The sequence below is a fragment of the Musa acuminata genome, chromosome BXJ3-3 (genome assembly GCF_036884655.1).
Source record: "Musa acuminata AAA Group cultivar baxijiao chromosome BXJ3-3, Cavendish_Baxijiao_AAA, whole genome shotgun sequence".
NCBI lineage: Eukaryota > Viridiplantae > Streptophyta > Magnoliopsida > Zingiberales > Musaceae > Musa > Musa acuminata.
This window is the reverse complement of record NC_088351.1, coordinates 11,777,694-11,791,790: the sequence shown is the minus strand read 5'-3', so window position 1 is coordinate 11,791,790 and position 14,097 is coordinate 11,777,694. Positions and strand designations below refer to the sequence as shown.

At 39.5% G+C, this 14,097-nt stretch overlaps 2 protein-coding genes across 2 annotated transcripts; both read left to right on the top strand.

The window, feature by feature from the left end:
- The first annotated feature begins 1,417 nt into the window (after nucleotides 1-1,417).
- Nucleotides 1,418-4,224, top strand: LOC135632374 (ras-related protein RABA3-like). The gene is made up of 2 exons (XM_065140900.1): nucleotides 1,418-1,662; nucleotides 3,632-4,224. The coding sequence occupies exons 1-2, from the start codon at nucleotides 1,421-1,423 to the stop codon at nucleotides 4,092-4,094; spliced, it is 705 nt and encodes a 234-aa protein (XP_064996972.1). The 5' UTR covers nucleotides 1,418-1,420; the 3' UTR covers nucleotides 4,095-4,224.
- A 326-nt stretch (nucleotides 4,225-4,550) lies between these two features.
- On the top strand, nucleotides 4,551-7,950 carry LOC135632772 (uncharacterized). The gene is made up of 4 exons (XM_065141542.1): nucleotides 4,551-4,824; nucleotides 4,904-5,185; nucleotides 5,267-5,426; nucleotides 7,642-7,950. Exons 1-4 carry the CDS (start codon nucleotides 4,600-4,602, stop codon nucleotides 7,818-7,820), a joined length of 846 nt encoding a protein of 281 aa, XP_064997614.1. The 5' UTR covers nucleotides 4,551-4,599; the 3' UTR covers nucleotides 7,821-7,950.
- Nucleotides 7,951-14,097: the final 6,147 nt, after the last annotated feature.

Here is a 14,097-nt window from a genome sequence, read left to right as displayed (position 1 = left end):
CATTGTGAAAAAAAGTTGGCATTTCATTATTATGAATATAAGTATATATATCTGTGTGATTGATTATATTCTATTTGGGATTAATAGCAAGAATACGTCTTATTCTCCCCTTTGTTCATCATTAATAATATGTAAATTAAATGTTCACCTATTTAAGAGGAACAAAATTTCATGAACAAAGTCGCTTAATACTTGATTCCAAATTAATAATATTACATCAATCAAATCTTTATGAATCACAAAATTAATCTTTACATATTAATTTACATAATAATTTACGCCAACTTGAACAGCACAAAATCAATACATATTATTTTGTTATCAACATAGAAAATGATAACAAAATTTACTTTACAGAATAATCCGAAACAGTGTTTGGAAAACTTATCAAGTGTCAACACGATGCCCGATTATAGGAATATATCAAAGTACATAAACCTCATTCTGTACATGTAGGAAATGCCACTGCACCAACTATGTACTTTGAGATCCACCTTACCAAGTTTTACAATGATAGCTAATTTGGATAGGAAAGAACAAGTACAATGGCTTTTAAATCAGAAACTCTACTTCAATATTAATTAGTTTGTTATTTTTTTTTCTTTTGTCCTTTATTGATTTAACAGAGATCCATTAAAATCTAAAGATACACTAGAGATTTATAACATTAAGTCCTAATTCACTAGGACTCATCTTCTTACTTAAATCTCTAATTATAATTTATATCCTAATTTAGCAAGTAGCTTGAATCCTATCAAAACTCAAAAAATACTGATCAACTATAATTTGAGTCAAGATACGTGAATAGATTAGGTGCATCGTCAATCTGCTCAAGGTGAATTAGCGAAGTTAGCTAGCTCATAGAGATAAGCAAAATGAGAGTGATAATCTAGGTTAAACTATAATTTAATTAATTAAAAAAAATATATTACAAAGTAATGATAAACAGGAATGAGTATATCGAAGATAAAAATAGATTTTTTTACATCCCAAGTTTTGTTCTGACTCACTCGCTCCTTAATTCAATATATTATTCTTCTTACATGTAATTGACTCACTTGTTCTCATAGTAAGTATTCTCATCGAAGATAATAGTTAATTTAATTGGAAAAGATTTTATGTGATCATTATAAAATTTGAGGATCAATTATCGTTTGTAATAAAAAAAAAATAAAAAAGAAAGATGATCATCCCATGCATTACTAATGAATGAACGTTTTATTCTCTTCAGCTATTAAGTAATGAAAGCTTTGCGGGGGTGTTGTTAACATAATAAGCCTTCTGTCTTAAGGCAACATCATGAATAGAATCCACCTAATGCGCTGTATATAGAGCCTGCATTCCCTCTTCGTCAAGTAGTAAGCTCTCCAACTTACTAACGGGAGGCGGAGAGGTGGTGGTGGTGGTGGTGGTGGTGACGATGATGACGAGGGAAGAGGATAGAGGAGAGGAGTGGGAGGCGGAGGAGATCGACTACGTGTTCAAGATCGTCGTGATCGGTGACTCGGCGGTGGGGAAGACGCAGTTGCTCGGCCGCTTCACCAAGGACGAGTTCTTCCTCGACTCCAAGTCCACCATCGGCGTCGAGTTCCAAACTCGAACCCTCGTCCTCAACCGCAAGCGCATCAAGGCCCAAATCTGGGACACCGCCGGCCAAGAGCGGTACCCACTCCCTCCCCCTCCCCCATCTCAATCTCAAGCTTTTAAGATTCCTTTTTCTTTCTTGGAGTCGGGAACTCATAGATTGCACCTGATTCCAGTTTGATTCATTGTCTATCAAACTTCACTTACACAAGTGTGCATTTGGTCCTGATAAGAAACAAGATGGATCAAAACATGATCTTGTTGATGATGATGAGAGGATGCGTATGGGTTTGGTTGACTGTGACACAGACCGGTGGATGTTGTTCTCGTCGCCATCTTTTTATCTTCACATGTTTGATGGTTTGTGAAGCATATGACTTCCTTGATGACAAAAGGAAATCCTTCGGGTTCACAAGCATCACAATGACCCACAATTGACTTACTCCCCTGACCCTAATGATCTTGTACCAATCTTGGTTCCATCAGAATTGACCCACAATTGGTTACTGGTTTCCGCTACCGATCTTCTTTCAATAGACGAAGATCAACTACCCTTATAACACTTTCTCTTTTTCACAGATTCAGGAGAGAACCTTTTACACCTCTTTTTTTAGACCTTATTCCTCCATAAGTTCTAGGAGGAAGAGACTCTAAATCCTAAAAGAGATTTCAATTTTTTTTCTCAAGTATTCTTTCCCCTTTTTCTACTTAAATTCATGCTCTTCGAAGCAGAAATAACTGAGGTATTTATAGACCCTAATTGGCTTAAAAAATGGAGCCAAAAAATGTCTCATCTCGAGTTTCATAAGTCTTGGCGGTACAATTACTTGCAGCACTACCACTGGACGGTACCATCGCGTAATCTAACGATACCACTGCCTGACACAATTTGGGAATCTATGTTTGGACGGTACCACCACCTAAACTAGCGGTGTCATCGCTTGACACAGTCTGAGAGATTGTGTTTGGATAGTACAACAGCCAGTTTGACGATGCTACCATTTGACCCTTTTATGATGAGTGACCGAATATGTCTTTAACTTAGCCCCAAACTCTAATGATCTTTGTTTTTGAATCAGAATTTACCTCTCCCCACTTTGTTTTTCTTTAGAGTCTATAAGAAAACAATTTGTACCAAATATTTGAGCTAGTATTATTCAGTTTTTCACTAAGTAAATAAGCAGGTTGAATCTTGATTTTTTGAGTCACAGGTGACCTTCCCTGGCCCTTAGTTTTTTTCTTTTTTGGGACAATAAGAAAACAGCATTACCAAATATTTGAGTGCATATTGTTTACCAAGAAAATGATAATGTTCAATCTTAATTTTTTTGAGTCAGAATTGACCTCCCCTGACCTAATGATTGTATTGGGTCTATAAGAAACCGATTTGTACTAAATGCTTGAGTGAGAATTATTTACCAAGTGAATGACAATCTTCTGGCAGCAGTTAATAGAACTGACCCACCCCAGTCCAACACAAACAGACATTGCTTCCATTATGAAGGGAAGCCCTCTCTAGCGTAGATGAACACTGCACATGCAGCATGAAACTTAGCTTGTTCCCTGTTGTTCTAATGCACTGAAATAAATTATGACCCATCTACATATATTGTATATAAGAAGCTTAGGCAGTTCCCATGAATCATGTCGGAAATGTTCATCATACTACACTGCGAGGAGCAGGTGGGACTCTCTTGGAGCATGTAGGGTCATGAGCCAGTGTATGTCATGAAGGTTTTTGATCCCTGTACTCCTTTCCTATCCATATATTTCCATGCTGTGAAACTGACTCATGACTTCTCCGGTGTTCATTATTTACTACCACCAGAAAATCTGATCTCTGTCCATCTGCCTATGATAACACTGAGATGCTCTCTAAGCTTTTGTATCAGTAGAACATATGGCACTGTGACCATTTTTTTTTTTGTTACCTGTTCCCTTGTTTCCCAAGGCTTATGGTTGTCTTGTATAATTCTAACTTCTTAACAATCTTGAGACAGACAAAATCCTTGTATGTGTGTGTGCATGATCAAGTCTTCTTGTGAAGGTACCGGGCCATCACCAGTGCTTACTACAGAGGAGCTCTCGGAGCAATGTTAGTTTACGACATCACGAAACGGCAGACGTTCGACCATGTCGTGAGGTGGATCGACGAACTGCGAGCAAATGCTGACAACTCCATCGTTGTCATGCTGATAGGCAACAAGTCTGACCTTGCCAAGAACAGGGTCGTGTCGACTGAAGATGCCTTGGAGTTTGCAGAGGAACAAGGACTCTTCTTCTCGGAAGCATCAGCACTTAGCGGGGACAATGTGGAGACTGCTTTCCTGAGGCTTCTGGAGGAGATATATGGTGTGATCTCGAGGAAGGCATTGGAGTGTGATGAAGCAACAAGGAATGCTGCGAATGATGTCTTGACCTTGAAAGGAACCACGTTGTCGGTTCTTTCGGAAGTGTCAATGATGGAAACTAGTGCTATGAGAAAAGGGACACAGTGTGCTTGCTTGTGATTCATCCACTACTTGGCTTCTCATGGCTTCTGTTTGCAAGGATTCATATGGCAAGGTCTTGAGAATAAAGTCATGGTTATGATTTGTAATCCAAGTGTTCGATGAAATGAATGTACAAATTTTTACCTCACATTCAGTATCAGTGTATGAATCGTCGTATGGCCGTCTGATTGAAGAAAGGTTTATTATTGCCGACAAATCTCCTTCCGCCGCTTCAACGAAGCAATTCTTCAAACACGTTATATATTATACAAAGTTTGGTGTTTCCGCAACGTGTTACGGGAAATGCTACGCAAAAATGAACGCATACCGGACGGCACAATCCATCACGTCCGCGTGGCCAATGAAAGCCTCCCTCTTTCTTATCCCTTCGCTCTCAGCGCACTGACGTCACGCGTCATCGTGTCTCGCGGCCAACCATATCCCTATAGCTCGTGTCTTAACACCCCTCTCTCATCTCTTATCGTGCCCACCAGCCCGAAGCCGTCCGCGCCACCTCCTTGCGATGGCCACCACCGCGACGCTCGGCCTCCTCAACCTCCTCCCAAACCCAAACCCAAATCCTTCCTCCTCTAGCAGTAAGCCATTCCTCAAGCCACCGCCGCGACGCCACCTCGGCCCCCTTCCTTCTGCCTCTGGCCCCCAACACCTGCTCCCGATCACCCCACCCCTCCCTGCCACCGCCGCCGTCGCCGTTGCATTCTCCCTTCCTCTCTTCCTCAATCCTCAGGTGAGCTACGTCATTTCCTCTCTATCTGTCCACTTTGATCTCGGCCTCAGCTGGAGCAGTGGTTCTGTTTGGTTCGAAGGATGCGCTCGCGGTGGGTGGGGAGTTCGGGATCTTGGAAGGGCGGACCTTCGCGTTGCTCCACCCGGTGGTGATGGGCAGCCTCTTCGTGTACACGCTCTGGGCGGGATATTTGGGATGGCAGTGGCGGCGGGTCCGGACCATCCAGAACGAGATCAACGAGCTCAAGAAGCAGGTGGCGCCCGCTGTCCCCACGCCCGTCGCCGCTGGGGCAGACGGCGGACCTCCGCCGCCACCGCCGTCTCCGTCTCCGATCGAAGCGAAGATTCAGCAGCTCACCGAGGTACTTGTCGTTCCTCTCCCTAAATCTCTGTAGGTCTTTGTGCTAATGATCAGATTTTTAGTTGTGCTTGTGCGATATCAGGAGAGGAAGACGTTGCTGAAGGGATCTTACAGGGAGCGGCACTTCAACGCCGGGTCCATACTGCTGGCGTTTGGGGTGTTGGAGGCGGTGGGTGGGTGCCTCAATACATGGTTTCGGACCGGAAAGCTCTTCCCCGGCCCCCATTTGTTCGCTGGTGCTGGTATACTATTCTTCTTCCTTACATTTCCTCGTATAGTTTCTGATGTCCAAACGAAACAATTCAGTGGATGAATGATGTAGACACTCATCTCACCAAGAACAGAGCTCATGATTAATTTCACTTTTCAATGTTCGGAAAGTGACCAGTGTTAAGACTTCATCTATACCATGATTTGCAAGTTCATGATTTGTTATGGAATCTGAGATTGTGGTTGAAATCGAATGCCATTGTCATATCTGCTTATCTATCCGGATTAAATTATCAGAAATGCTTTAGTTTAACAGGAAATCAATTAGGAAAGAATGGGAATAGTCACGCGTGACTGAAATTGTAGAGTAACCGATCGAATCCTGATAACCAATTCAGATTGCTGATGCTATAAATCAAACGGAAACAGTTGGTGTTCTGTGAAAACTCGGTTTAAACAGCCCCAAAAAATTGGAGTTTGGAGTTTCCAGAGTCTGACTGACCCGAATGTTCTCATCATATCAAACAAACTTGCATGATGTCTGACTGAGTTCTGCAATTCAAAAATGGAAATTTCATGTCAGTGTTTTGGAGAGGTTTGACAGTTGTTGATCATGTAGCTTGTCATGTATCCATTTTACATGTATTCAGATATATACCTATGGACCTCTCAGATGCTTATCTGCCTGCCAGTTTTTTTCGATGAGATGGATAACTTTCAAATTTGTTTCCGATTGAAGAACGATTACAAGTTCAAGTTGTCCGACAATTAGGTGCAAAGCTGATAGCGTGTTATTCTTTGTGGCCCACCTTCGATTTTTTGCTTGTCGGCCAATTTCACAGAGACACTGTTGTCTGAATCTCTCTATTAATTATCAAATCATGCAAGTTCTATTGATATTTTGAAAACATTTATCTGTTCAATGTTGCATTGTTGAATTTGATGATATAAGACAATTAAACAGGATGCATTATGATAAGAAAATAAGCCTCTACAGTTCTGAAAGAAACATCGATTGAAGGTCAATCTGATACTTTAGTCCATTACTGCTGTAATTCAATGAAAAATTGTGTATACGAGTCAGGATACTATGTTTGATCAAATTTAGGTCTGAATTCTTGCAAATAAAGCCTTGCCAATGTATGAAAAAAAATTGTGATTGCCACCAGTTCAAGGATTGTATAAAATAAAAAACCCTTGGTGATTAGGAAAGAGATGCAGATATACCAATAGTTAGGAACATCTTTGCAGCGTATTATTCTGTAGATTGAGTTCTCTAAATTTGATGGTAATTGAGGGTTCTGAAGAACAAAGCGAATGATTCGGAAGATGGTTATACCAAACTTTATGGCCTGCCTTTACTTCAATCCATGGTTGGTCCAAATAGCTCCTCTGCAATTTGGTCTTGGTATATCTATGTAAGCTTATAGTTTCAGTGTACAAGTAATATCTGATTCATATACCAGAGAACACGCAAACACTCAGATGCACATGAAAGTAGCACAGTGGATGTCATCAGGTTTCTTGAAGTGAGGATCCACCAGCAGCTATCATAAGCACCAAACAGGTTGGACTTTTTCTTAGTGAAATTTTGAGATGCAGATATATCTATGGAACATCTTTACAATGTAAGGTTCTGAAGATTGAGATCTCTGAGGTTGTAATGTAGAGTTACAAAGAATGAGGAGAATGATTGGTAAGATGGCTACCTTCAATACAGGGGCCATCCAAATAGCTCGCCTTTAATTTGCTATTGTATATACTAGGCATATGTATGTAAGTTCATAGTTTCACTTCATAAAAGTAAGCTCTGATAAGAGGCACTTACTTTTATTTTCATGTGAGAAATGGAGAAAAGGTGAGCACAGGAAAGGAATTCTCATTTTCCGACAAAATATGTTGTTTCCATTGTGATTAATTTAATGCAATGGTCTTTATCCATAAATTCATTCTTTTCTACTTTCCCCTTGTGGTTAGATATGATTTGTTGTTAAAGTAATACTGATAGGTTATAAGCACCATCATGTAACCAAGTTGCTCTCATGTATCGCATGGTCTTTTGTGTTAGAACTGTTTGGAGATGTAAGTATTGAAAATAACTTGTTTCCAGTGCCAATTTTTGGATTCTGTGATCCGCGACACTACTTTTGACACAGTTGCTGTAGCTATCGATCAATGATATGAATTATGCTATTCTCATACCTTGATGATCGTGGTTATCTTAACATTGTTGCATACATGTTGCAGGGATAACAGTGTTGTGGGCATTAGCTGCTGCACTTGTGCCGGCAATGCAGAAAGGAAATGAGACGGCCAGGAACCTCCACATTGCGCTGAATGGCTTAAATGTTCTACTGTTTGTATGGCAGATTCCAACTGGTATTGATATAGTCTTTAAAGTGTTCGAATTCACCAACTGGCCTTGAAGTAGTTGTTCATATCTCTGCTTTTACATTCTCCGTTCTCAATCTTTGAGATTATATTGTATCAAAACTATGAACTCTTCATAATCTTTTTACTTGTACATTTATCAAATGATATATATGTTGAAATTCAGATTTTGATGATAAAATCAATTGATAAATTTAATAAACTAATATGTTTTTAAGATAAGTGACATAAGAAATATTTTGAATATAAACTTAGATCATTGAAAAGCTAAATGTCTAGTAGGAGAGTTGAAAATTGTCGGAAGATTATCGTGTCGAAAATGAGATATTGAGTCGGAGGATTAATCGACGTACTGAAGAACGGAAGATCAGTTATTGTGGAGAATTTGATATGCTGAAGGATTGATGATATGTTCAAACATCGTCTTGGTCGAGGTAATTTTTAGCCAATTTGAGTTGGTATTGGACTAAAATAAATTTCACTTATCGTGAAAATCATTAGGCTTGAAATTGGGTTGAATTTGAATTATTAAAAGGCAAAACATATGGCTTAAAATACCTATAGCAATGGTAGTAACATCAAAGTCATGTTTTGTAACATCATATCAAAAAATGATAGTAATATCGAAGTATAATATTAGGGCTCCGTGAAAAAAAAAATTACAGTGGTAATATTGTGAGAGTCTAGTACTGTAGCTTCATGTTAAAAATTATGACAGAAGTATCATAAGAGTATAGTATTGTAGCTCTATTTCAAAGATTACAATGGTAGTAATATCCGAAGTCCATTGTATTTTGAAATATCAAAAATTTAAATTTTGGCTTCATTTTGGAAGCCTTTTGAAGCTATAAATATCTCACTCCGACTTAGTTAACGGTGCATTTATTCTTGAGTCTATGAAGTGTTGTAACTCTCTATTTAAGTCTCTTCCGTCATCTTGAGTTTTGTTATGACATTAAGTGATAAGAGATGAGAAGTCGCTTATAAAGGAGTGAGTGTAAAGGTCGTTGAATCTCATATTTTAAAGATTAAATTAATTAGTGAATTAATGATCTAATCTATATGTTGAGATAAGTGATGCAAGACTAACTACGATCATGAGAAAGGCCAAACGATTAAAGAAAAATTGAAGTTGGGCCAGAGTCAATGATCAGGCATTGGGCCGAATGAATTGGGAGATACACCGAAGGATCGGATGATGTAGTGAATGCTTGCTGGAAGTTCACCGGGATTTCGTCGAAAGCTCAACGGAAGATCGTCGGGAGTTCGCCGGAAGTTCACTAAGAGTTTAGATAAACAATTGACATGTCAGACAACTAGGATTGCTTGCATTGTAATTATCTAGCCTTAATTGTCGTGGTTAGAGTTTCAATTTGAGTTAGTTTTAAAAAAATCTTACTAATTTAATTAGGGGCCAATTGGGCCTTTAACAGGGCTGAATTGGGTCGGTTGGATGGCCCATTCAGCCACTTGGAGCCATGTTAGATTGTGGCACCACTTAGACTAGGCGGTGGAATCGCTTGAGGCTTAGCCTCCCAAGTGGTCTGGGCGGTGGTACCACCGACAATTAATGCTGTCAGGCGATGGTACCGTCCTATCAGGTGATGCTACCACTAGAGCCCGGTCTTCGAGGCTTTATTAGGCGGTGGTGCTGCCTAGTGTCAATCTGTTGGAGGTTGTACCACCCAATAATGATGGTGGTACCACCAGTACCTTGGAAACCCATAATGAGATTTTGAGTTGTTAAATTGCTAAGTGTCCTCCTCCTTCCTTTCTAGTTTTGTACTCATTCAAGAAGAGGTGTAAGGCTTGTAAGGGTTATCTCCTAAACCCATGAAAAGGAGGAAGCATTGTAAGAGGGTGGTTGGTCTTCGCCCATTGAAGGAAGACCGTTAGTGGACGTTGATGGCCTCAACGGAGGAGAAATTGGGAGTGGATGTTGGTCACGACGACCGAACTACTATAAATTTAGTGTGTACTCTCTTTTACTCTTCGTTATTGCTGTTCTCTGTTTTTAATTGCTTATTACATTTACTTCAAGTGAAACACACTTTTAATATCAATTTCGATTTGGGTTTCATCTAATCAAACTTTTTAAAATTATTGAAGTTTTCTGAATCGATAAAATTTTTATTATAAGCACTAATTCACCTCCCCTCTTAGTGCTGACTCGATCCTAACAGTTGATGTCTGAGCGAGGTTTATCTCCTTTTGGTTTAATACCCAAGGGAGATGACTTTTGTTGGCAACCAAAAGGGTATTTCTATCACTCTTCATCCTATATTCAATGGGACGAACTACATGTATTGGAAAACTAGAATGAAAATCTCCTTACTTTCTATGGATTTCGATTTATAGAACATTGTTGAAAATAGTTTTGAGAAGTCTTCCAAACCAATAAATGAATAGAATGATTTGAAAAAGAAGACTTTCTCTTTGAATGCTAAAGCGATGAACGTTTTATTATATGCTCTTGATAAGAACAAATTTAATCGGGTTTCTATATGCAAAACTGCACATAAGATTTGGCATACACTTGAAGTCACACACGAAGGCACAAGTAGGTTTAAAGAGTCAAAAATTAATCTTTTGGTTCATAGCTATAAGTTGTTTCATATGAAACCAAACGAGACTATTAGAGACATGTATACCCATTTTACGGATGTCATCAATGGTCTAAAAGCACTTGTTAAAAGTTTTTCTAATTTTGAACTTGTTAACAAGATAGTAAGATCTCTTCCAAAATGTTGGGATCCTAAAATAACGACAATACAATAAGCAAAAGATCTTAATAACTTTTCGCTTGAAAAACTTATCGGGTCCTTGATGACCTATGAAATGACATGTATAGCACATGATGAAGTTGAAAACAACCTTCCAAAGAATAGGAAGGACATGACACTTAGAACCAAAGAAGACCACTTGAGTGAAAACTTAAGTGATGACGATGATAATGATGATGACTTGGCACTTCTTACAAGAAGGTTTAAAAAATTCTTAAAAATAAACAAAATAAAACAAGATACTAAGAACAAAAGTGAATTAAAAAGGGACCAAGTAATTTGCTATGAATGCAAGAGGCCGGGACACTTCAAAAATGAATGTCCCCAAGTGAAGAAGAAGCAATCAAAGAAAAAGAAGGCACTCAAAGCAACTTGGGACGATTCAAGTTCATCCGAAGATGAGGAGCCAACCAACAAAGAAGAAGTTACTAACTACGCTCTAGTGGCGCTCAATGACGAGGTAAGTGACTCAATCAAATCTTATTTAGTTTATGATGAATTACTTATCACTTTCAATGATCTATATGATGAATATAAGCTAGTTGGTAAAAAATATAAGTTGTTAAAAAAAGAGCATGCTTCTCTTGTTAGTGAATTTGATAAATTAAAAAATGAGCATGTACGCTAGCTTCTTGCACTAAGTGTGATGAGATAGATTCACTTAAGAAAGAAAATATTTTACTATAAGAAATGTTAGAAAAAATTAAAATATGAAATAAATCTCTAAACATGATCCTTGCTAATAAGGGTTATGTTCATAGAAAGGAATGAATTGGCGTTATGAGTAACACTCAACAAAAGCCAACTATCTTCGTTAAAAGACCAATATTACATATCTCACATAGAGAAAAATATAATTTTTTATGAAAAATATGATTATTTTGCCTACAAATGTCTATTTAAAAAATATGATGTAGTTCAATTCGATCCAATCGAGTCACTATGGTATCGAAAGATGAGGAGGGTGCTGGCTCTGTTGGAGGTGCTACCTCAAAGTGACTAGTAGAAGGAGATTGACTTTCCCTATATATAGGTGTTTCTGGTTCAAGTTCAAGTGGGGGAGGGTCAGTCCTCTAAGATAATCTAGTCCAAACCTCATTTCTTACTATACATCTTAATCTTCTTAATAGGTTTCTATTTATAACATTAAATCTATCTAATTTCAAGGTTTCTTCGTCTGATGGAATGACTATATCATGTGCATGCATTAGTCTAGTAATCAAGCCACTATATGGAAGCATCATATCTTTTGTTGATAATTCAATCATGTTTTGCGTATCAGATATCCAAAACAGTTATAATGTCCTACCATAATCCAATACATTGTTCTTAATTCCATTTGACTAACTTCATCAAGATGGTATTGTTTTAGAAGCAGAATACTTATTATGCTGTGATGAAGTAATTTTGTGTTGAAAGGTAGCAAATGTTCATAACTTTTTGAAATGATAGACGAATTTGGATTACCAAAAATGGTACATATAGCCTCAGAATATATGATCTCAACTGATTCTGTGGCACATTATCCTCTAACGTAACAACCTCTTCTTTTCTCAGGAATTTCTATTATGTTGCAAATCATGCTATCCGTAATGGGCATTGTTAGGATCGAGAGCACTAAGAGGGGGGGGGTGAATTAGTGCAGCGGAAATCTTACAGCGATTAAAAACCAAAAGCTGCGTTCGTTCAAAAACTATTATGATGCAAAAGCAAATTCTCAGTTTGTATCTAAGTGCAGTTTGCGTCTAAGCGCAGATTGCGTCTAAGCGCAGTTTTGCGTCTAAGCGCAGTTTACGTCTAAACTCAGATTTACGTCTAAATGCAATTTTACGTCTAAACGCAGATTTACGTCTAAACGTAGATTTACGTCTAAACGCAGATTTACGTCTAAACGCAGTTTTACGTCTAAACGCAGATTTACGTCTAAACTCATATTTACGTCTTAAACTCAGATTTACGTCTAAACGCAGATTTACGTCTAAACGTAGTTTTACGTCTAGACGCAGATTTACGTCTAAACTTTGAAACTTGTTTGTATACTCGCAGAAGGCAGTATGCAGTTGAAATCAAGACGTAAACGTGAACTGAGATCTGATGATTGAGCGAGGAAAGCCGATTTACGTCTGAATGCAGTTTTACGTCTAAATGTTGAAACTCGTTCGTAAAATTGTAGAGGACAGTTTGCAGTTATCAATAGGATCAAAATGTAAGTGTAAACTGCAAAGAAGCTCGTTCGTAAAAGCACGGAAGACAGTTCTGCAGAATCAAACGTAAACGTAAACTGTAATGTATGAAAATACGAATTTATGTTTGAATGCAGATTCGGAAGAACAGCACTTAGAACTTGTTCGTGAAAGCGCAGAGAGCAGTAGTAATGAAGGAGGTTTGCAGTAATGATAAAGTGCTCGAAAATAAACGCAAACCAGAGATTTAGAGTGGTTCGGTCAGCCTTGACCTACTCCACTTTTGGCTTCCTCCACCGACGAGGTTGCCGACGTCAACTAGGGGCCTTCCTTCAATAGGCGAAGGCCAAACTGCCATTTTACAATTTCTCTCCTTTTGACAGGCTCAGGAGACAACCTTTACAGACCTTTCTCTCCTCACTTTACAACTGAAAACTTGAAGAACAGAAGGAGGAGACTTAAAGGCTTTACAACACTTTTGAGCTCTTAGAATCACAGAAAAGATCAAGATTTCGGTGTAGGTCTGTATCTTTTCAGTGCTGAATGGGTGGGGTATTTATAGGCCCCAACCCAATTCAAAATTCGAGCTCAAAACGATCAAATCGATCAAATCCCAGAATTCTGGGATCAGGCGGTTGCACCTCTTGACTGGAGAGGTGGCACCGCCTGGCAGAGCTCGAAGACTGAGCTCAGGCGATTGCTCCTCTCTGCCAGAGCTCGAAGACTGAGCTCGATGGTTGCATCACCTGGCAGAGCTCGAAGACTGAGCTCGGTGGTTGTATCACCTGGCAGAGCTCGAAACTGAGCTCGGTGGTTGCATCACCTGGCAAAGCTCGAAACTGAGCTCAGGCTGATGCACCTCTCTGCCAGAGCTCGAAGACTGAGCTTGGTGGTTGCATCACCTGGCAGAGCTCGAGACTGAGCTCAGGCTGATGCACCTCTCTGCCAGAGCTCGAAGACTGAGCTCGGTGGTTGCATCGCCTGGCAGAGCTCGAAACTTGAGCTCTGGCGGTGCAACCTCTTGACAGAGGAGGTTGCACCGCCCAGTCTAGCTCGAAGACTGAGCTCTGGGCGGTTGCACCTCTTGGCTGGGGCGGTTGCACCTCCCAGCCTCGCAGCCCTGGCGGTTGCACCTCCTGGCTGGGGCGGTTGCACCTCCCAACCTTACAGCCCTGGCGGTTGCACCTCCTGGCTGGGGCGGTTGCACCTCCTGGTGCAATCAGGGTCCGAATGGTTCGCTCCATTCGGCCCAATTTGAATCTTTTCAGGGGTCCAATTGCCCCAAGATTAAGCTAATGGGATCACCTCCCATTTTCATGCTTAATCATCATGCTAACTACGATTAA